We start from the raw sequence: 20920 nt of genomic DNA, 5'->3' as shown, positions 1-20920 counted from the left end.
AGCTGCTATTCTATACTGCACTTGATTGTGCTCCTGTCAGCTGCTATTCTATACTGCACTTGATTGTGCTCCTGTCAGCTGCTATTCTATACTGCACTTGATTGTGCTCCTGTCAGCTGCTATTCTCTACTGCACTTGATTGTGCTCCTGTCAGCTGCTATTCTATACTGCACTTGATTGTGCTCCTGTCAGCTGCTATTCTATACTGCACTTGAAGTGTCGAGGGTTCGGGGTTACAGCAGCTGTTTTTAAAGTTTTTAATACTGTTTGATAATGTTTATGTACAAGCTGGGGTAGGTGAGCTCTCTCTCGGTGCTGTGTAATTAAAGCAGTCTCTAATTACGTCGGAACACAGGCTGCATGGTTTTTTGTTACTGTGCGCTGTGAGGCTCCTGTTACGAGTTCACTTCTTAATTACTTTCAGGTTTTAATCAATAAGTGGCCTTAAAATAAATCTATTTGGCGTATTAACATGAGGACTTCTGAAGAGCTGGCAATGAGCTTGTGAAAGGAAGGGCTTGTTGCTAATGGCCCGAAGCTCTTCATCTCCTGACTGAACAGCAGTGATGTAACAGGGCATGCTCTCCACGGCTCGGATACAATAGGAGTTGTTTTTCAAAGCCAACGTATCTCATATCTGAATAAAAAGCAGGTATAGAACATTCTGTATTGTGAAACAATAACCATTCTGTATTGTGAAACAAACCCTGGTATAGATCCTGACACTCCACACAGGGGGCATTAAGAAAATACAAGGAAAGAGATAAAATACATAGATAACAGGTATTAAAATTAAATCAACTCGAATACCTGTACCTTGCTGACTCTTGCAATAAATAAATATTATTTGTCATTATTAATAATAATAATAATAATAATAAGTGCATTTGATACTACAATCAGAATACAGTAGTGTATTTTACTCTATGCGCTGTATCATCGCTATTTTGATTGCAAGCGTTTATCTTGAACCAAGCGGATCCTTGCAAGCGCACGAACCGAGTACAATACCAGCTAACATCTACACAAAGTCCTGGCACTAGCAGACTGCAAGCCAGTCCAGCGACACACATTTAGCACAATTGTTATTAAAATGTAACCACATTAAAACGATATCTTTTTAAAAGCACGCGATGAACAGAATCTTCCATGTGTTCTCCAGCTGCTGTAGGCTGACAGGACGTCAGGACGCCGCATGTCTCCCGCTGCAGCGGTGACCACAAACGCAAGTGACAGCCACTGCCGAAGCCCATCGCCGGAAAAACACGAAGCGTGTGTTTATCAGTTTCCGAACCGTGAACCCAGCGCCCCTCCCCTTTCTCAGAGTGGGTACAGTGCGTGTGAGAGACAGCAGAGTCCCGCGTGACTGCCTGCTGCTGCTTATAAACCGAGGTGAGGTCGCCCCAGCCGTGGGGATCATCACATACATATTTAATACAAGGACATGCATTATGCAATATACCAAGAATAAGGTTTGAATCACTTTACTAGTTTAGACAAAATTATTATTTGTACACAGCACAGTAATCTGATCTCAACACAACAGCAAACTAACACGGGGCGTTAAAATTCGACAACTAGTGCAAACCCAAAACGAAACACGACAGCATTTCAAAAAGGGTTTACAAGTTTAAAACGTGTTTCTAATCTATACATAAAACACATATTCAATCAATGGAGACGAGCGCAGGCTGCCGGTTAAACGGCTCCGGCTCCGGGATGATCACCCTGGAAGATTTGGAATCCTTCAGCGATGACCAGGACTTGGACTCGGCTTGCCACAGCCACGGCAGCGGCAGCGTGGAAGAGGACACAGAGCCCATGGAGGACGAGCAGGGCAGGCTGCTCCACTACTGGCAGGATATCGGCAGGGTGCACCAGGTGGATGTGCCCACAGGTAAGGGAACGAGGAAGGGGAGTGGAGATCATCGAGGCAGAGGCAAAGCACCGCAAAGTACAGCGCGTTGGTTACAGAAGGTGCAGAAAACAGGCTGAACAACAAGGCACGCAACACTTCAGTGTCGGGGTAATACAGTAGCATGCATTGTGATGCATACTATATAGAGACAACCTAGGGGTTTACATACAGTGTATGTGAAAGCTAGAGAAGGGACTACACGAATGATGCATACTACTGATGCATGCGTAAAGGAGAATTATTATTTATTTATTTATTTCTTAGCAGACTTACAGTCGTAAACCAAAAAAAAAAATACGTGCATGAAGCAGATCACAGGTATTATGTGTATGTGTGTGTGTATCTCGGATAAGGGACGCTTTTAATGTGTTGTATTGGCTGTTGCACAGGTATTAGGATACAGTTATATTTAAATGTATAAGGGGGAGGTCACAGTGGTACAGTAGGACAGGTGACAAGGTACAAGAAATGTACAAGATTGCTCTATACAGTACATACCAAATATGCAGCCTGGTGGTACAAAATAGTGTATGTAAAGTACAGCCTGTTTGTCAAACATGATATAGAGATCGCCCAGCAGTGTTTGTCTGAAAGCTCGCTCCCCCTGCTAATGGAGGCTGATCCCCCAGCAGTGTTTGTCTGAAAGCTCGCTCCCCCTGCTAATGGAAGCTGATCCCCCAGCAGTGTTTGTCTGAAAGCTCGCTCCCTGGACTCGCTCCCCCTGCTAATGGAGGCTGATCCCCCAGCAGTGTTTGTCTGAAAGCTCGCTCCCCCTGCTAATGGAGGCTGATCCCCCAGCAGTGTTTGTCTGAAAGCTCGCTCCCTGGACTCGCTCCCCCTGCTAATGGAGGCTGATCCCCCAGCAGTGTTTGTCTGAAAGCTCGCTCCCCCTGCTAATGGAAGCTGATCCCCCAGCAGTGTTTGTCTGAAAGCTCGCTCCCTGGACTCGCTCCCCCTGCTAATGGAGGCTGATCCCCCAGCAGTGTTTGTCTGAAAGCTCGCTCCCCCTGCTAATGGAGGCTGATCCCCCAGCAGTGTTTGTCTGAAAGCTCGCTCCCTGGACTCGCTCCCCCTGCTAATGGAGGCTGATCCCCCAGCAGTGTTTGTCTGAAAGCTCGCTCCCCCTGCTAATGGAGGCTGATCCCCCAGCAGTGTTTGTCTGAAAGCTCGCTCCCTGGACTCGCTCCCCCTGCTAATGGAGGCTGATCCCCCAGCAGTGTTTGTCTGAAAGCTCGCTCCCCCTGCCAATGGAAGCTGATCCCCCAGCAGTGTTTGTCTGAAAGTTCGCTCCCTGGACTCGCTCCCCCTGCTAATGGAGGCTGATCCCCCAGCAGTGTTTGTCTGAAAGCTCGCTCCCCCTGCTAATGGAAGCTGATCCCCCAGCAGTGTTTGTCTGAAAGCTCGCTCCCTGGACTCGCTCCCCCTGCTAATGGAGGCTGATCCCCCAGCTGTGTTTGTCTGAAAGCTCGCTCCCCCCTGCTGTTTTTAGCAGTGCAGGTTTATTCACGGTTCAGGGACAGGATGCTTCATGCTTTGGCAGACGTTGCCCTGTCTTCATCAGGGATTACATTAAAACAATTACAATGAATGTCCTTCATACTTAGTAATTCACTTCAAGCAGTTACTGTATATGGCAATGGCAATTTCCAGAAAAAAAACCATCTCATTTCTTATAAGTCAGCACCTTCAACAAATTGCATCCCCAGATGCTGAAAACAATATTCCTGAACTCACTAGTTCCAGTAGGAAGAGCAAGTTCACAATCTGCGCTACAGTACGCAGAGCTGCCTCGTTACACAGGAGCTGTACAGAAATAAGTAGCCCTTATGTTACAGCGAGAGGCTTACCTTTTGTAACACACAGTTACTGTACTTGTAACTGGATTAAACACATAAACTGGGAGCCAGCCAGCCAGCCATATGTGTGCTTCACACTGCCACTGATCAATCATGCTGCCCTGCTCGCTGCATTCAGAACAGATACAGCAGAGCCACCCTTGAAAGAACATCAGAACACTTGGTGGTTCAGAGAGGGTGATGTTTTTATCTTAAAGTCCCAGAAACTGGTGGAGACGTGTGGATACAAATGATCCAGCCTGCTACACAATGCCCCGGTATGACTGTTGTTCAAAATGCTCTGCAGTAATGCCAGGTCGCTCTGCTGCGGTTTTGTAAATGTGTGACCCCTCTTCGTGCAACACTTTATTTAACTGCTTTATTTAACTGGAGCAAACCATCCACAATGTGTCAGATGGTTTGCTCCAGTCTTCCTCTCTTTAAACTGATTAACCGCAGACACAGCTCAGCTGCTGTTTTTATCATTTTCAAGCGCTGTGCAGAGGGCTGCAAAGAGACCAGAACGACCAAACAAACATTCCTGTAGTCCACTAAACAGACGTCTAGTATTCTTATTTCCACTTGAATCAATCCTGCGACGGTGGAGCAAAACAAAACACTGCTTGACTAATACAAATGGCAAAGCGATCCACGTTACACAATTTTTAGTTCACAGAATACATATATGTTTATTTTAAACCATCCGAACGCCGGTGCACTGTCCAGATCTTTCGTTTGGGGTAAATCACTGGGTAACTCAACTCTCATAACAATGAAGTCCAATTCATTTTAAATTGTGGGTGTGTGTTTCCTACTTCAAAACTATTTTGACAGCTGATTATTAAGCTCCGTGCTCTCCTGCAAGCAAAGAGTGTGATGCAGTGAGGAGGCTCCAAGCTGCAGAGTTCACAATCATTTTAACTTGTACGTGTGTCCCAACCCCCCAGTCCGACTGTTCCAGATATTTTTAACCTGTACGAGTCCCGTGTCCCCCCCTGACTGTTCCAGATATTTTTAACTGGTACGTTTCCCCCTCCCCTCCCCTCCCCTCCCCTCCTCCTCCTCCTTGTCTGCTCCAGATATTTTTAACCTGTACGTTTCCCCCTCCCCTCCCCTCCCCTCCTCCTCCTCCTTGTCTGCTCCAGATATTTTTAACCTGTACGTTTCCCCCTCCCCTCCCCTCCTCCTTGTCTGCTCCAGATATTTTTAACCTGTACGTTTCCCCCTCCCCTCCCCTCCTCCTTGTCTGCTCCAGATATTTTTAACCTGTACGTTTCCCCCCTCCCCTCCCCTCCTCCTCCTCGTCTGCTCCAGATATTTTTAACCTGTACGTTTCCCCCCCTCCCCTCCTCCTCCTCGTCTGCTCCAGATATTTTTAACCTGTACGTTTCCCCCTCCCCTCCCCTCCTCCTTGTCTGCTCCAGATATTTTTAACCTGTACGTTTCCCCCTCCCCTCCCCTCCTCCTCCTCCTTGTCTGCTCCAGATATTTTTAACCTGTACGTTTCCCCCACTTGTCTGTTACAGATATGGCTGTGCCGATCCAACAGCTGACTACCAACAACCATAGCAGCGCAGCCCGGGAGAAGGTTCCCTTTACACTGATTACCCGGAAAGAAAAGGTACCACTCGGGCTTGGGAAGGGCTAGACTACACAGGACATCACAGGCTTCAGGAACGCTCGGAGAATCGCTCGGTCAAGCACAATTCAGCCAAGAGGAAATACTTACTACAGTTTAGATCAGGGGGGTTGTAAAATATCACAATTCAAAGAAATCAAAACATCTAGTTCATCATCATCAGATAGTCATTGAACCAGGTGCGGCTGATTTCATCTATAATTATGATCATCAGAGCGACACTGGCTTAGACGCTCTGAATGTCCAGTAACACTGCAGATGGAGACACCCCCAGGGCAGGGGCTCTGAGAGGTCAGCAAAGGGATACAGGGTTCGAGGAGCAAAACTCATCAAGTGGGAATGCTCTGTACTCCAGCTACATTCCGCACGGTTTCCCCAGTGCTTTTGTTAGATGACAAATCTGAGAACGGTAGAAATGTGAAGTGTTGAAAGTTGTGAAACAAAAGCAAGAAGTAGCCAAATGTTATTTATATCTAAATCGGTATCTATTATACCAACAAAAGCACATGTGAACAGGAATGTGGCATGAAGGGCTACAGCTCCACAAACGCAGTCCTGTGCATCTAGTGTTGCGTACCGTGCACACGTAGGTATTTCATTACCAAGTTCTATACAGGTACGTGTAAAATGTAGCGCAGCAAAGACTGTAACCTATATGTAAGCGACTGTGTAAATACCAGTTTCTAATAGGCTTACCACCAAGGCATTCAGTATTGAAAGAGCAATTGTTTTAAAGAAATAAAAAACTGATCAATGTCAGCCTGTTCGGCTCTGTGCTTCAGGCACGCACACATCTCCATTTAAAAAATAAAGAAGTAACAAAATAAACCACATCTACGGGAGTAACCTCTAATGGTGTCTGCTCTGACCTCACCCACCGGGCACAGCCAGACTCGACCTCAGTAACCATAGAAACAATGGCTAATCCAATTGAAAGGCTTCATTCAGCCTCCCTGGTGGTTTCTGCAGGAGTCTATTTGTGCTATTCCTCCAGTTCTAAGGTCACTACACTGGCTTCCTGTGTTTTCTGTGTTCTTCAGGTCCATGAATGTATTAGCAGATTTCATGTTGTGTTTGGGTTGCTAACAGACATGGGTATTTTGCCTCCTCTTAGTCATTTCTGTACACAGCCTCAAGCAGGGTTCACTTCAGGCTCAGCGTGTTTTCATCTCCATGTTGAAGAGTGCCAGCCTATCGGATTAAGACCTGGCTGCAGTGAAGTGCAGCGCAGCTCGTCTCCTCTCTTTCTGGAATCACTAAAGATAGCCTTCTTGGTTTTCTGTGTTTTTTGTAGTGTGGAGAAATACTGTATGAGAAACGGCACTATGAGAAAGCCAAGTGGGCTTGCATCCCAGTGCAGGAAGAGAAGTACGAGCAGAGCATATGCCTAGGGTTCATGAAGCTCATGAGATACATCTGTGAGCAAAACTCATCAGGTAACACATTCCAAGGGTTTCTTAATGGGAAAGTCTTGAAGGGGCTGGGATACTGCACAGTGCATTGCTACTCCACTCCCGTCCTCTGACAGCCCTCACACAGAGCATGTCTATTTTAAACATCTCAGTACTGCTGCTGTTTAACTGACTACTGTAACAAAGCATGCTGGTGTTTCGGAATGGGACTGCTGCACTAAATGCATCAATCCCTACAATTACTTGTTCCATTTTCTACATGCAAGTTTAACACAGACTGCTGATACAGTACAAGTGCACATGGCCAGTGAATAGAACAGTTCTCAAGTAACGTTGTCATTGATTAATATAGCTCGGCTCCTCGTTATCAAACAAATACAAGTTTAAACAAAGTCTCGACTATTCAAAAGATTATTGAAATCCTGCATTTGGACTTGAGTGCTGCTATGGATTTTTTTAAATGGTCTGTATTAATTATACTATTTTAGGTCAGCACATTATATTTTTGTTAGCCAAATTAATTTTAGGCAGATGTTTTAAATTCAATTCTTGTTAAATGATCTGCTACCCCTTGCGAAACGCTTTGATAATCTTCCTGTAAACACACACACACACACACACACACACACAGAGATGGAAATGCTAAATGAAATGGCTCTCTGTGATGCGTGGAACACACACCCAGTCTAAAGGTTTCGATGCTCTGCTGGTCCAGGTTCCTATCTGGGGATGACGATCCCCATCGTGACAGTGGTCCGCACGGAGCAGTCCCGGTCGCTGCTCTCACGGGAGGTGATCGTCGCGTACCACCTGCCAGCGCAGCACCAGGATCACCCGCCGCAGCCCAACGACACAGACATCGTCATCCAAGAGTGGCCTGCCAGCATCATTTACACAAGGTAAGCACTGCTTAAAATCAAGACCTCGACTGAGGGGGCGTGGCTCTGCGATTCACTGAGGGGGTGTGGCACTGCAATTTGAAGAGCAATCTGACCCAATTTATTCTGCCTTCCGTCTTGACAACCTAGTCTAGCAGACAACTGATTATCCCAGAAGCTGTTTCTTCAAATTCTCAAAAGGAGTAGTTGGCATACTACAGCACCTGCTCATACTACAGCACCTGCCCATACTACAGCACCTGCTCATACTACAGCACCTGCCCATACTACAGCACCTGCCCATACTACAGCACCTGCTCATACTACAGCACCTGCTCATACTACAAGCACCTGCTCATATTACAGCACCTGCTCATACTACAAGCACCTGCTCATATTACAGCACCTGCCCATACTACAGCACCTGCCCGCTCATACTGCCCAACTGGCTAGAAGCCAAATGCCTTGGATTGTTTTGGAAAAGTAACCTGTGGATTACAATCACAAAACTATGCAAAGCAGTCCTGCGCTAACACTACTATTTTAAATGCAGTAACTTTGCAGGATGCTAGGTTTTTTGTTAAAAGAAACACTGATGTTTAAAAATGACAAATAAATAAGCCAGAAGGTTTATTTAGAAGCTCCTACATGCATTTTGTTTATTGTTTATTTTTTTGTTACAGTAGTTCTGTAATCTTAGCAGTTTAATATTCACTTTATAAAAGAAATGGTCCAGTGGTGGGAAGTGCTTTGTAAATATGGCCCATTGACCCGCTGCATCTCAAATGCTGGTCCTGGGTAGAAGTTTAACAGCTCCCTGTGCTCGGTTTCAGATCCTTCAGCAGCGTGACTAACGAAGGCTCCATTCTGAACGAGATCAACCTGCTAGTGGAGGCGCTGGACATGCCACAGATCCACATGGAGGATTCCTTCATCGTGGCCGGATACACCAATCCAGCCGCCCCCATCCGAAGCAATGAAATCTGGGTCCTGCACAGGCCATGACAGGGACAGCACCTTCAAGAGGCACGCCATCCACACACACACGAAGTAGATAACTTATTTACATGTCTTAATGTGCGGCGTGTTTCGAAAAACCATAAAAACCAAATCTGAGAATCACTGAACCCAGCTGGCTGTACGACAATCAAGCATGTTGTTTGACACCCTCCCCTGGCATTCCTCAAAGCCATGTTCACAAGCAGACTGCACGCACGCACCTCTCTCAGATTCCTAGCAGGCATTACTTCTGTCTCAGTGTTAGCGAGTGCACCGCTGCTTTAATGACTACTACTAAAAGAATCAGAAGGAGGGTAAGGTGGGCACTGCAGCAGTGTGTTACTGTGGGTCAGAGTATTACGAATGTTATCCACACTGATACCGCCACTATTGTTGTTAAATATTCAGACCTTCTGTAACTCTGCTGTTGAAGTGTGCGACGTGTGCGTGTACGTGTGGGTGCGTGCGTGTGCGTGTGCACGCGTGTATGTGCACATATGTATGTGTGGGTGCGTGCGTATGTATGTATGTGTGGGTGCGTGTATACGTGTATGTATTGCAGCTTAAAAGTAAGAAAGCAAAAAGTTATATTTTTATTCATTTTTAGCGTATTAGGGTTTAGGTATTCAAAACTAAAAAAAAAAAAAAATGACTTGTTAGACGAGCAATTAAAACATTTAGAAGTATTTTTATCTGCTGTGTGATTTTTTTTCTAATACATTTGAATTAAAAACAGAAAGTGGCGCTGGTCTCATGCATTTTAAGCACTTGTGTTAGAGGTTTTTCGCAATGCTTTTGTGTTATGAAACATGGCAATAAACTGGACTGCTTTGAACTGTGGAGCTTTCTTGTACATTTCATATCATTGGGAATTGTCATGTCAGGTTCAGACAGAGCGGATTTTTAACAACCCTCTGCTGAAAGAAATCATAGCAGCGTCCCCAAGCCTCTTCAGCTCGCCGTTGTCGTCAGTTAAACTTCAGTGCAGATCCATAAAACTCCGGGTACAGCACTATACAGCTTTGGGTTTGTTAAGGCAATTCACGGATGAACTCCCACTGGACCCTGATTGGAGCCATTCCAGGATTTCCTATTAGAGTTGAGATGAAGTCCATAAACTACACTTCAGTGGTAGAAGACAGATACAACCATGTATTATACCAATGCACGTTGTTAGACACTGAAATAGGTTCATCAAGTAAAGGTAGCCTTTCTGAGAGAGTCACTAACTAAGCCAGACTGTAGAGCTGCGTTCAGAAGTGTCATGAACCTGCTTCGATGCGCTAAGCAATGGGAGTCTTGTTACAGAACCATCCTTGCAGGGCCACATGACAGTGATTTTAAAAAGGTCAAGCGCAACATCAGACAGTACTGCTCGCTGTGCATTTCCAAACAGAAACATCTTGCATGCCAGTGTTCACAGCATGCCTGTCTGTAGCCTGGGGCCAGGTACACACTAGGCTGGGGTGGGCAAGGGGAGGCAGGGTGCAACTGGGGAGGAAACCGACCAAAATACCCAAAGCTGTAGCGCTTTACAATTGTGCTCAGCTTTACATTCAAATAGAATTCCTCTGTGTCCCTTTACTACAGTCTTCCACATCTGTCCTTCTCTGTACACACTCTCAAAGTAGCAATGCTAGTTTTTAGTACCAGGAACTCAAGCTACCCTGTCCGGGAAATTCTAGTTTTGTGAAAAAGTTGCATATGATTAAAAGTGAAATAACTTCAAGTAATGTAGGTCAAGTTTTTAGACAAGTAAATCTGTCCTCAGTGACCTGCATCTGCAGATCATGTAACAGTTTAACAGCCACAACCCACAATGGTTTCCATGATAATGAGCAGGGGGAAGCCTCGGCTTTGTTTCCACTGTTCCTGGCACAGCTGCACTGCACCGATGATGCGACTGACCTCGGGAAACCCAAGGGAGGAAGGTTGCCAACGGGACACTCTTGAAAATTAAAAGGATTTTATTTGAATGTATTTATTCTAATTTAGTCTTTATTCCCCAGTTGGAAAAGGAGCTGAAACTGTTAACAGTCTCTATTACACCTCCCTCCCAAGGACCTTGAAATCCTGGCAGGCTTGTCCTTGATGTATCTTGACTGGTCCATTATGCTAGAGTACTACTGTATCTGTCCATACCTGCAGAAACGAAAGCTTTCAGCAGAGAAGTGGAATTCCTGCCAATACAACGTGTTCAAACTGTCCAAGCAAACTGCACATCCCAGAACCATTCAAACAACTGTTCCAAGACAGCAGGACAGACTGCACATGGCGCTGTGCTCCGTCCACAAGACAGCAGGACAGACTGCACATGGCGCTGTGCTCCGTCCACAAGACACCAGGACAGACTGCACATGGCGCTGTGCTCCGTCCACAAGACAGCAGGACAGACTGCACATGGCACTGTGCTCCGTCCACAAGACACCAGGACAGATTGCACATGACGCTGTGCTCCGTCCACAAAACAGCGTGCCTCACTAAAGGCTACTAATAAACACAAGCTCCCAGGAAACTGTTACCTGCACAAGAACCCATTTACCCCACAGCTGGGTATTGCGTAGCCAGTATTTAAAACTAAACACAGTCTCACAGTTACTGTTTCTATTTGCTAATCTTCGCTGAAATCGATCTATAACTAGACCATAAAAAAAAAACCACACACACACCCCCACAGCTTCAGAATACTCAAGACGACCCAACCATCCTCTCGGAATGAAAATAAAAGCCTGTTATGAGATCCTCCCCCCCACCCCAGTGTGTCCCAGTCCTGTCATACCCAGCCCTTGCTTTCTACATACCTGTAGATACTTGTTCTGATGTGCCTTCAGCCCCTCCCCCAAAGGCACCACAAACTTCTCCACGCTGCGCTGGTGGGAGTAGGCCTGGATATCGGAGCACTCCTCTGAACGCAGCTCGATGTGAGAGATCAGCAGGTTAGAGATCACCTGCTGTACTGCCTGCCCAGAAAAAAACAACACACCATTTCTATTAGGAGCTGTACTCCAAATTCATCGGGTTTCAAAACACATGACATACATACATGCAAGCCATAACACACAAGAAGTGTACTGTACTAATACAAGGCATTGTAAGGCAAAGTATAATAGAAAAGACACTTATTAGATACGATAGACGAATATGCAAGTTTACACTGCAAACATAAAACTACAAAAAATGCAGAAAAGAGACTCAAAGGGATTTCTATTTTAATGAAAGAAACTGAAGTGGATTGTGAGGTACTGCAGCTTTAAGAGCATGTCTCTAGAATGAACCAGAGCGACAGGCCTGAGAAACGTAAGGCAGGGTCAGCCCACAACCCTGTATCCATGGTGCCTGCGCCCCAGGCCTCTGCTGTTCTAATGCATGGCAAGGGAGGTGCACTGAACAGCGTTCTTCAGGGGAAGAGCTACTGCAACAGGTATGCTACGGCTCAATAGTGCTGAACAATGCAACAGGAATTCACATCAGGTTTTGTGTCATTTAGTTTATTAACTTGTAAGAAGCTTGGTCCTGCAGAGAGCACGCGTTTCGGCCCGTGCCTTCTTGAGTGTGCGGAAAACAGACTGTACCGAAAAAAGAACTTCAACAGGGGGCCCCTTGACAGTGCCGTCGGCAGCACGTTTGCGGAGGCATTGCAGAACACAGGCAAACTCTTTCTACTTGTTGAAAAGGGCAGAACGAAATGCATTTCCAGTATGCAGCGTGTGTGTATCCTTCACTCACCCGTGTGTCGCTGCCCGGAGTGGCACTTAAAGCCAGGACTCGGAACTGCCTGGTGTGATTACCCAGCTCCCTGACGACCTGCAAACAACAGAGACAAGTAACCAGGGCTGAGGGCAAGTCCAATTCCAATTCCAATTCCAAATCCAATTCCAATTCCAATTCCAATTCCTTCAAAAGGAACTGGAATTGGAATTTGAGAGACAAAATTAGAAGCTCATTTTAACAGAATGCTGCTAATTGCAATTTTGATCAATGATGATGTGTTGGAATTGATTAAAAGGGAATTCGAAATGGAATTGAGAAACACTAATTGATCCCAAACCTGGCTGTAACTATTGACCCCATCCATTTATTTTAACAGCACTGCCCTAGACATCTTGATATTTCCACTAAATACTGCGGCCCTGTTCTGAATCCAGCGCAGCACACGTGGGTCGAGATGGCCATGTCTGGTGATGTTCTGATGAGAACACTTTGGTTCATTGTTACTGATGTCACGATATGATACATAGTGTGATACGCAGATCACCATGTGGAAAGAGTCACGATACATGCAAAGCTTCTGATGGGCTACTTGTATGATGCACGAGAAGATCAAATGGTCCTTGTGTTAAAAGACCAAAAGCAAATGAGTTAGGAAGAGCATGCATTCATACCAACTATAAAGCACAGCTACTCTTCAGTCCAGACCCACTCGCTGTGCTAGGATGAGCTACAGCATGCTGTGCCTTTGGTCTCGTACAACGATACACAGCTCTGCTATGACATTATATCTCATGTAAAGTAGAAGGACTCATCGATTCACGTTGAATCGTTCCACCCCTGCGTTTCACACTTTGTAATGTTCCTTCAGTGCAGTTTGGTTACTGTGCGGCAGTACCTGGCAGTACGCATGGTTGCCCAGAGCCTTGTGAGCCTCGTCAATGACCACACACTTAATCTGGACGGCAGGGCAGGCCTCTCGGGACAGGTCATTCACCATGACCTGCGGGGTCAGGAAGAAGACTCTCCGCTGGCTCCAGATCTCCCTGCGGCTCAGCGCCTGCGTGCTTCCTGAGGAGACAGCGGGGAGCGTCAGTTAGGGACACAGCGGCTCCATGCACAAGGAACAAATGGGAGGGCAAAGTGAACCTGGTTATACAATTCATGTGGTGCTTTTGCAGTGATTTCTGCTTCAGCAATAATACCCGACACAAATGAGCCGTGTCCTTTTCAAAAGTACATAAGGTGAAATATATATAATATCTTTATTTTATATAACGCCTTTCATAGTGGACCACCATCACAAAGCGCTTTACAGAGGTAGGCTGTGAACTGTGCATTACATGCAGAGTCACTTCCAATAGGACATTGATTTAACATCTCATCCGCAGGACGGAGCACAAGGAGGTTAAGTGACTTGCTCAGGGTCACACAGTGTGTCCGTCAGTGACAGAGGTAGGATTTGAACCGGTGACCTTCTGGTTAAAAGCCCTGGACTTTAACCACTGGACCACACTGCCTTCTTGGGAAATAAGACTCCTATTGCATAGCAGTTTCACCCATTCCAGGTTTTAATACAAGCTTGATTAGCCCCTGTGTACCGCTAACAAGCTCAGGTGTGTCTTATTAAACTCACAGAACAAACCGGGAGAGATCAAGCTGTCACAGTCTGCAATGGGAGTCTTATTTCCATCTCTGTATCCCTCACACTGACTTACAGAAGCAGAATGCACGTTTTGCTTTTTATGGTGCACATTAGACAAACCTGAGCTTCTCTATACATTCCTAATTAAATTGAAGAGTAAAACCTGAAATGGCTTAATCTGCTGTGTAATCGGGATGCTCTGTAAAGTGTCAGGACTACGGGTGTGTGGAGTACCACTGACACCTGCTGGACAGAAGAAGAAGGACATTCTGCACAGTCACTAAGAGTAACTCAAAGGTTTACTTGGTGCTTGGTTTAACTTTTCATCCCCTAACAAGTTCACTTAACTTTGAAACACCTCTGGAAGCATTGCACTGTAGAGCGGGACAGAGTTATGTCACTTCCAGTTAAAAAACTTATACTCTGTGTGTCATTTAAAGTCAGAAAGCAGGGTGGCAGCGCATGTGTTAGGTGTTCTAGACGCATCGGTGACAGTCTAACCAGCAAATCAAGCACAGGGCTGGCAATTAGACTCCCATTGAATAGCAGTTTGATCCATTCCTTGTTTTACTAGACGTTTCATCAGCTGCACCCGAGCTTGATACCTACACACTGCAGCTAATCAAGCTCGTATTAAAACCTGGAACGGATGAAACTGCTGTGCAGTAGGAGTCTTATTTCCATCCCTGAAGTACAGGGGCTGCTCAGTGGCATTGTGTGAAAATCAGTCAAATATCAAGCCATCCTTACCGGTCATTTCAGCCATGTGCTCCTGTGGGATACCCATCACCTTGTAGCAGGCTTCAATCTGCTGCGCCACCAGAGGTTTCGTGGGAGCCAAAAATACGATCTTGCCAGACGGGTACCACCGGTAAAAGTTGTACATGACCACGGCGGCAATGAACGTCTTCCCCAGCCCTGTGGGCAGACACACCAGCGTGTTCTGAAACAGAGCGGCCTGGGAGATACTGAACTGGTAACCCCGGACGGGGTAGTTGGTGGGGTAGATCCAGACATCGGCGGAGGAGATGTCAAACCCGGGCAGGTTTTCAATGGCGATGGGCGCATTGTGCGGGTTTGGTGGCAGGGCTGCTGCTTCTAGCGGTGGCTTTCCCGAGCGCAGATCGCCGGTGCCAGACGCATCCAAGCTCTTTTCTGCTTCGTAAACGGCAACCAGCATCAGATCGTCTTCACTGTCATCTTCAAACCCGGCGGCACAGACAGTGTCCGCCGCGGTGCGAGCACCGATCTCCCCCCAGAGCGGATTCCGGTACAGGGGCGCTGGCGCCGTTTTAGTTTTCAAGGCGTTGTTGTTGTTGGTGTTGGTGTTGGTAGCACCTCTGGCACCAGGGCTCGCTTTCCTTCTTGCCTGCACGTTGTTGCTTGTCTTTGGCGGCTCGGAATGACCCTGGTTTTGGGGCACACGGGTACCCCAAGTCTGGAATAAGGTCATCTGCTTCCCAGCGCTCATGTTTACACAGTGAAATGCCCTTCTGTGAGTGGCAGTGCGTCAGTCACCTTGTGAAAGAGATGGACATTTTTCTTTGAAATTATAAGTCAAATAAACACTCGGACTTGCTTTGCGAAGCCGTGTCTCGCTCATGCCGTGCTCCCCGGTTTCATATTCTCCGTGTTTGCAATTTGAAAGCGGCGCTGTCGGGTTAAAGGTCAGGACCGATCTGCTCGATCTGATTGGCTGAGGATGAAAATTCTTTAACGGATATGCCGTCATGCCACGCAGAGCTGCAGAAAAACTAACCAGCTGGCGGGTGCGAATGCAATTAATACACGTGCAAAACCAAATGCATCACTTCATTGTTAGAGTCAGTTATCCGCTTGAAATATTTTGTTTAGTCAAATGATTAGGAAAAATTATCATGTAATAAAAAATACATTAGCTACTGCAAGTTACATAGAAAGCATGCTAGCGACTTCTGTCTTCTTGCAAAAATTAAACAACTTTAGTTCGTGCTAAACATCAAACTAATTAATCAATAATAAGACCCTGCCTGGAAGAGTGTAGCGGCGTCCTGGCCGCGCCTCCCGCTTTTATACACCAGCCCTGCTCAAGAGTTCAGGGTTCATCACAGTTACAACTTGAAGATGGCCGCTGAACTAACACGGGGATGGAGCGATGAGCAACTCAAAAGTGACGATCTCGCCAAGAAAGACATTATAAAATTCTTACAAGACCATGGCGCCGACTCGGTGGGTGTACAAATCATTTTGCATTATCTTAGTGATACTATTGGCATGGTCTGCGGGTCTCTGTCTAACGCAGGGCGCCTTCTTGCTATCGCCGCAAAATGCGTGTTCTGCGCAGCATCGTGCGTTGTGTAAATCACACGGTGTGATGAAGTTAATAGTCGATTATTTGATCAACTTTTAATTTAAACGTTGCGTATGTTATTAAAAAATATATCTAGGACTAAAACTAGAATATTCGAGTTCTACGCAGTTTATTTCAGAATTCATATAAAGTCGTTTTTATTATTTTTATTTTCTACACAGCGTATAAACACTTGAAGTATTTAAGTACAGAATAAATCCTAACCCTTTCTCTGGCAGCAGTCTTTGTGCGGCCTCTTCCCACAGGTAATGGAAACCCCGAACACGCTGCAGACAGGAGATTGTATGCGGGGTCTTGTGACTCTGTTGTATATGTGTGGATTGTGTCGCGTATTGAATGGCCTCCTCTCGTTCTTACATTTTGTGGTGTTCATATTCGTGACTATTCCAGTCCCCATTGTGAATGATTATTAGTTTCAGTAAACTCCAGTATAGACGGTGCCCCTCGCTGATGTGCCTGTCCTGTCTCCTTCAGTTTCTTGCAGAGCACAAGCTTATGGGAAACATCAAGAACGTTTCCAAGACCGCCAAGAAGGAGCAGCTAATTGCAGCCTACAGCAACCTCTTCGAGAGCAAGGTACAGGGGTTCTGCAAAGAAACGGCTTTGCAAATCATGTGTCTGCACATTGCACAGAACTGCAGACTGCTACCAAATAACCTGCCAGTGAAGACCACTCTGAAAACAGAAACCACTACTCTACTCAGTCATACCTGTGTCTGCATGGCCCTTTATTTAGACACAAGCTATATGAATTGCATACTTGTTAGTGTTGACCATGTTGCTTTTTATATAGAGTAGCTTCTATAAAGGGTTCCTCGTAGCTGGTTGAAGTGAGGATTTTGCAGGAAGCTCCACAGGGGCCATACCCTCCGTGTGTGTTCATTTCCTGCTGTGTATCGTTCTGTATCCAGAGATTTAAAGGCACAGACCCGCTGGAGAAGGTCACGGAGCAGGTCAAGGCTGTCAAGATTGAAGAGAAGGAAAGTAAACCAGAGGAGGTCGTGGACGAGGTGAGATATCTCGTTAAACTGAGGTGTATCACATCTCGGGTATGAACAGTCTGTCTGCACTGCCTCCACCAGGGATGCAAATAAGACTCCCGTTGCATAGCAGGGTCACCCATTCCAGGTTTTACAACCAGCTTGATTATCCACAGAGTAATGGTAACAAGCCTGTGTGTGTCTTAAACTCAGAGTAAAACCAGGAATGGATCAAACTAAGGAATGGGAGTCCTTGCCTATTAACAGTGATGTTCTTGTGTTTTTTTATTTTTAAAAAGGGTCCTCCTAAATACACCAAATATGTGCTGAAGAAGGGAGACAAGGAGAACTTCCCAAAGAAGGGCGAGGCTGTGGGCTGCTGGTACATCGGCACCCTGGAGGACGGGACTGTCTTTGACTCTAATGTGACCACATGTAAGCTCCTGAACACAGGGTGACTGGACCCCTCCCTGGGGCTACTGCCCTGTACTGCAGAATCCCACTTTAACATGACCGTGTGCCCGGGGACGACCTAGGGATGTGCCGACGCCTCGGTATCACTTTAATCACTCCCCATCCAACGTCAGCAGCTGACCCAGCCATGACATGCTCAGAGAATCTCTCCTGATTGGCCACGGGTAGAAAGTGACCGGAGATCCATTTCTCAAGGTAGAATCCAGGTGTGTTCGTTTCTGTAGACACAGAATACGGTTACCATGCGACTCCCGTGTACACCAGGACAGTGCAGGCTTTTCAACTCGCATGGCAATGCATTCTGGTATGTTTTATCTGTCTCGGGTACCTTTTACAGCAGGATTACACTTACCACAGTGTCCCAAACTGCCCTAGTGTACATGGAGTCATATGGTAACCCTAACACAGCACCCTCCAGCACACACAGGGCAACGTGCTGTAGAGCGACCCAGGAATATTTACATAGTGTGCAGTGTGGTAACCCTAACACAGCACCCTCCAGCACACACAGGGCAACGTGCTGTAGAGCGACCCAGGAATATTTACATAGTGTGCAGTGGTGCCCTGTGGTTTAATGGGTCGGTATTGACTGGGGGAGGGGGTGCTTTTGAGAGCGTGTCCACTATTTTTGTGATGATTCTCTGTAATATTACTGAATGCGTCTCGTTCACAGAGCGGTTCAGTCTGATCCTGCGTGGAGTGAGTCTCGTTCACAGAGCGGTTCAGTCTGATCCTGCGTGGCGCGAGTCTCGTTCACAGAGCAGGTTCAGTCTGGTCCTGCGTGGAGCGAGTCTGTGTTCATGACTCTTATTTACAGGATGGTTTGATTTTGTCATTGCAGCAGCCAAGAAGAAAAAGCAGTCCAGGCCTTTCTCCTTCAAGGTTGGTCTTGGAAGAGTTATAAGAGGGGTAAGTGAAGAAAGTATAAAAAGGATGAAAGTCCTTCAGTAATCCCAGTCCTTCACTTCACGTCTCGCGGACATGTTTGTTCTTTGGTGGTTAAAGTTCTGAACACCCCCTAGTTCTTGAGAAATTGTTGTAATTTCTATCAGGTTGTAATTTCTATCAGGTTGTGTATACCTTCATAGAAGTGTTGAAACTTCTATGAAGGTATACACAAAATTGTCTTTGAATATCAAACTGTATGTAATCATCAGAACTTTAAAATGACTTGCTTTTATAGTGTGTGTGTTCTGTGCAGTTTCACGGTTGCGCTGTGGTGCTGTCAGTGTGTCCTGTGCTGCCTCCATTAATCGCACCGTTGGCTCCGTTTCATTGAATTGCACCCCAGTGTGTCTACGGGATATTGACTCGTGCACCTCTCTGGAGTCCCCTGAACTCACCCGCTGGCTTCTGTTTGTCCCTCTGCAGTGGGACGAGGCTGTGCTGACCATGAGTAAAGGAGAGAAAGCCCGCTTGGAGATCCAGTCCGAATGGGCCTACGGGAGGAAGGGGCTGCCCGATGCCAAGTATCCTTTTCACTGATTTCCAGGAGTGGAAATAAGACTCGTGTTGCAAAGCAGTTTGATCCAGTCCTGCGTTTACTCCGATTTTAATGACACTTGTTATCTATGCACTGTGGCTGACCAAGCTCCTAGTAAAACGTGGAATGAGTGAAACTGCTATGCAATAAGAGTCTGCCAGCCAGCATGGTGCCAGTCTTGGCTGTCTCGTCTGCATTGCTACACTTCGTATATTGTTTTTTTCCTTAATCTTTTCAATAACAGAATCCCGCCGAATGCCAATCTTATTTTTGAAGTGGAGTTGGTTTCCATCGATTGATAAAGGAAGCCTTGTGGTTATACGAAGCCTGGAGTGCAGCCGTGTTTCGTGAAGACCCTGTTCCTGCGTTTCATGAGGGGGCCTGTAATGAAAGCGCTGGATCCGGGCTGGGTTACAGCATTGTCGTGTGTGGAAGTGCAGGCATCAAACCTGTGGTTCTGTTTGTTTTTGTTACTGATTATTTGCACTGCAATAAATAAACTGCTTTGATGAAACGAGCGCCTGCCTACCTTGTGTTGTCATTCTTGATGAGCTTTTAATAATAAGAGATTTTATTTATAGCGCCTTTCACAAGAAGTCTTAAGCTGCAAATTACAACAGTTTATCTGACTGGCTTCAGAACAAAAGCTACAAGCCAACATCCTTGGTGATATGCAGACCCTTCAATGCTCTACCAAAACAAGAACAATCCACAGCGTGGAGACTTGGGACCCGCTGTTGTGTAAGTGCGTGTCATGGAGTTCACAATGCCCCTTCTCATCTCCGTGACCTTTAGGATCTTCCACTTTCACCCAAATACTGACAATAACCTCACTGGAAGAGTCTTCACTGCAGACACCGAGCAAGACGAAGGGATTGTCATGAAGATCTACTGAAACACAGCACTGGTTTCTAGCTAGAATGTGATCAGATGAAATGAAGTCACTTTTGTGTAGAATTACAATTCATTGCTGGGTTAAGCTGGAGCTGCCCTTGAAGGGGCACAATGTCTTCTATCGGGGGGGGGGGGGGAGTTAGGTATCAAGAATACATGCCCTCAGCGTTGATTGATTCTGTATCCTCTATCCTAGATAATGGGCATTGTTTTTAGTTATTACTGGTGTTTAATAACGTAGGAGTGGATTTATTTGAGTCTCAGTTCTCAAGGGGAATGATGTGCTGCACAAACCTGCTGCTGTCTGGAAAATGCCAGCTGCATCGCCAGCACCAGGGGGTGCAGGGCTTTTACAGGTAAAACTGCAAAACCAGTACTGTACAAAAACGACCAGCTCGGGGCGTCCTTTAGTTTCAGGGGGCCCGGCTATGGCGTTAGGGTTGTCAACTGGACCCATAATTCCAGGACACTATGAATCAATATTAGATCAACGAGTAGAAAGTGCGAGAGCAGCTTCAATAAATGAGTGTAATAGTTTAATTGCGGTGGCGATTCTATTAGGAAAGCATCAGAACATGTATTCAAATAGTGATGCTTGAAACGTTACATGGTAATAATTGGCTAGTCTAAATTAGCAGAAAAAAAAACACACTGGCAACTACTAAATAAAAAAATAAAAATAAAACAGTTAAATGTCGTAGTTAG

General features: G+C 46.0%; 3 protein-coding genes across 6 annotated transcripts in view; 2 read left to right on the top strand and 1 right to left on the bottom strand.

Moving 5' to 3' along the window:
- LOC117410622 (Fanconi anemia group M protein-like) overlaps nt 1-15763 on the bottom strand; it is a 54152-nt gene extending 38389 nt beyond the window's left edge. For 2 of the 4 annotated variants that reach the window (XM_058992052.1, XM_058992053.1), the window contains exons 1-4: nt 14785-15723; nt 13288-13460; nt 12408-12485; nt 11483-11641 (exon numbers count right to left, since the gene is read on the bottom strand). In XM_058992052.1, coding sequence (XP_058848035.1) covers nt 11483-11641; nt 12408-12485; nt 13288-13460; nt 14785-15505 — 1131 coding nt within the window. In that variant the 5' untranslated portion in view covers nt 15506-15723. Of the gene's footprint in view, nt 1-11482; nt 11642-12407; nt 12486-13287; nt 13461-14784 lie in introns of all 4 variants that reach the window. The other 2 variants (XR_009307721.1, XM_058992051.1) reach the window with 2 other exon arrangements.
- On the top strand, nt 1334-9516 carry LOC117410761 (heme-binding protein 1-like). Its single transcript, XM_058992054.1, has 5 exons — nt 1334-1897; nt 5280-5374; nt 6687-6828; nt 7520-7703; nt 8516-9516. Exons 1-5 carry the CDS (start codon nt 1675-1677, stop codon nt 8685-8687), a joined length of 816 nt encoding a protein of 271 aa, XP_058848037.1. The 5' UTR covers nt 1334-1674; the 3' UTR covers nt 8688-9516.
- Nucleotides 15764-16105: 342 nt separating the features above from the next.
- Nucleotides 16106-19839, top strand: LOC117422578 (peptidyl-prolyl cis-trans isomerase FKBP3-like). Its single transcript, XM_034037737.3, has 7 exons — nt 16106-16242; nt 16859-16960; nt 17296-17394; nt 17664-17799; nt 18680-18747; nt 19210-19307; nt 19566-19839. Exons 1-7 carry the CDS (start codon nt 16138-16140, stop codon nt 19618-19620), a joined length of 663 nt encoding a protein of 220 aa, XP_033893628.3. The 5' UTR covers nt 16106-16137; the 3' UTR covers nt 19621-19839.
- The last annotated feature ends 1081 nt before the right edge of the window (nt 19840-20920 follow it).

Source organism: Acipenser ruthenus, chromosome 18, assembly GCF_902713425.1.
Source record: "Acipenser ruthenus chromosome 18, fAciRut3.2 maternal haplotype, whole genome shotgun sequence".
Lineage (NCBI taxonomy): Eukaryota > Metazoa > Chordata > Actinopteri > Acipenseriformes > Acipenseridae > Acipenser > Acipenser ruthenus.
Note: the sequence above shows the minus strand (reverse complement) of the source record. Positions and strands in the feature narration are given on the sequence as shown.

What these genes read in the sequence shown, in the direction of transcription:
- LOC117410761 (XM_058992054.1), top strand. Translation starts at nt 1,675, where the DNA reads ATGGAGACGAGCGCAGGCTGCCGGTTAAACGGCTCCGGCTCCGGGATG. An exon ending in TGATTACCCGGAAAGAAAAG is followed by an intron (nt 5,375 to 6,686) that starts GTACCACTCGGG and finishes TGTTTTTTGTAG; the next exon opens with TGTGGAGAAATACTGTATGA. An exon ending in CTGTGAGCAAAACTCATCAG is followed by an intron (nt 6,829 to 7,519) that starts GTAACACATTCC and finishes CTGCTGGTCCAG; the next exon opens with GTTCCTATCTGGGGATGACG.
- LOC117422578 (XM_034037737.3), top strand. Translation starts at nt 16,138, where the DNA reads ATGGCCGCTGAACTAACACGGGGATGGAGCGATGAGCAACTCAAAAGT. An exon ending in AAGACCATGGCGCCGACTCG is followed by an intron (nt 16,243 to 16,858) that starts GTGGGTGTACAA and finishes TGTCTCCTTCAG; the next exon opens with TTTCTTGCAGAGCACAAGCT. An exon ending in CAGAGGAGGTCGTGGACGAG is followed by an intron (nt 17,395 to 17,663) that starts GTGAGATATCTC and finishes ATTTTTAAAAAG; the next exon opens with GGTCCTCCTAAATACACCAA.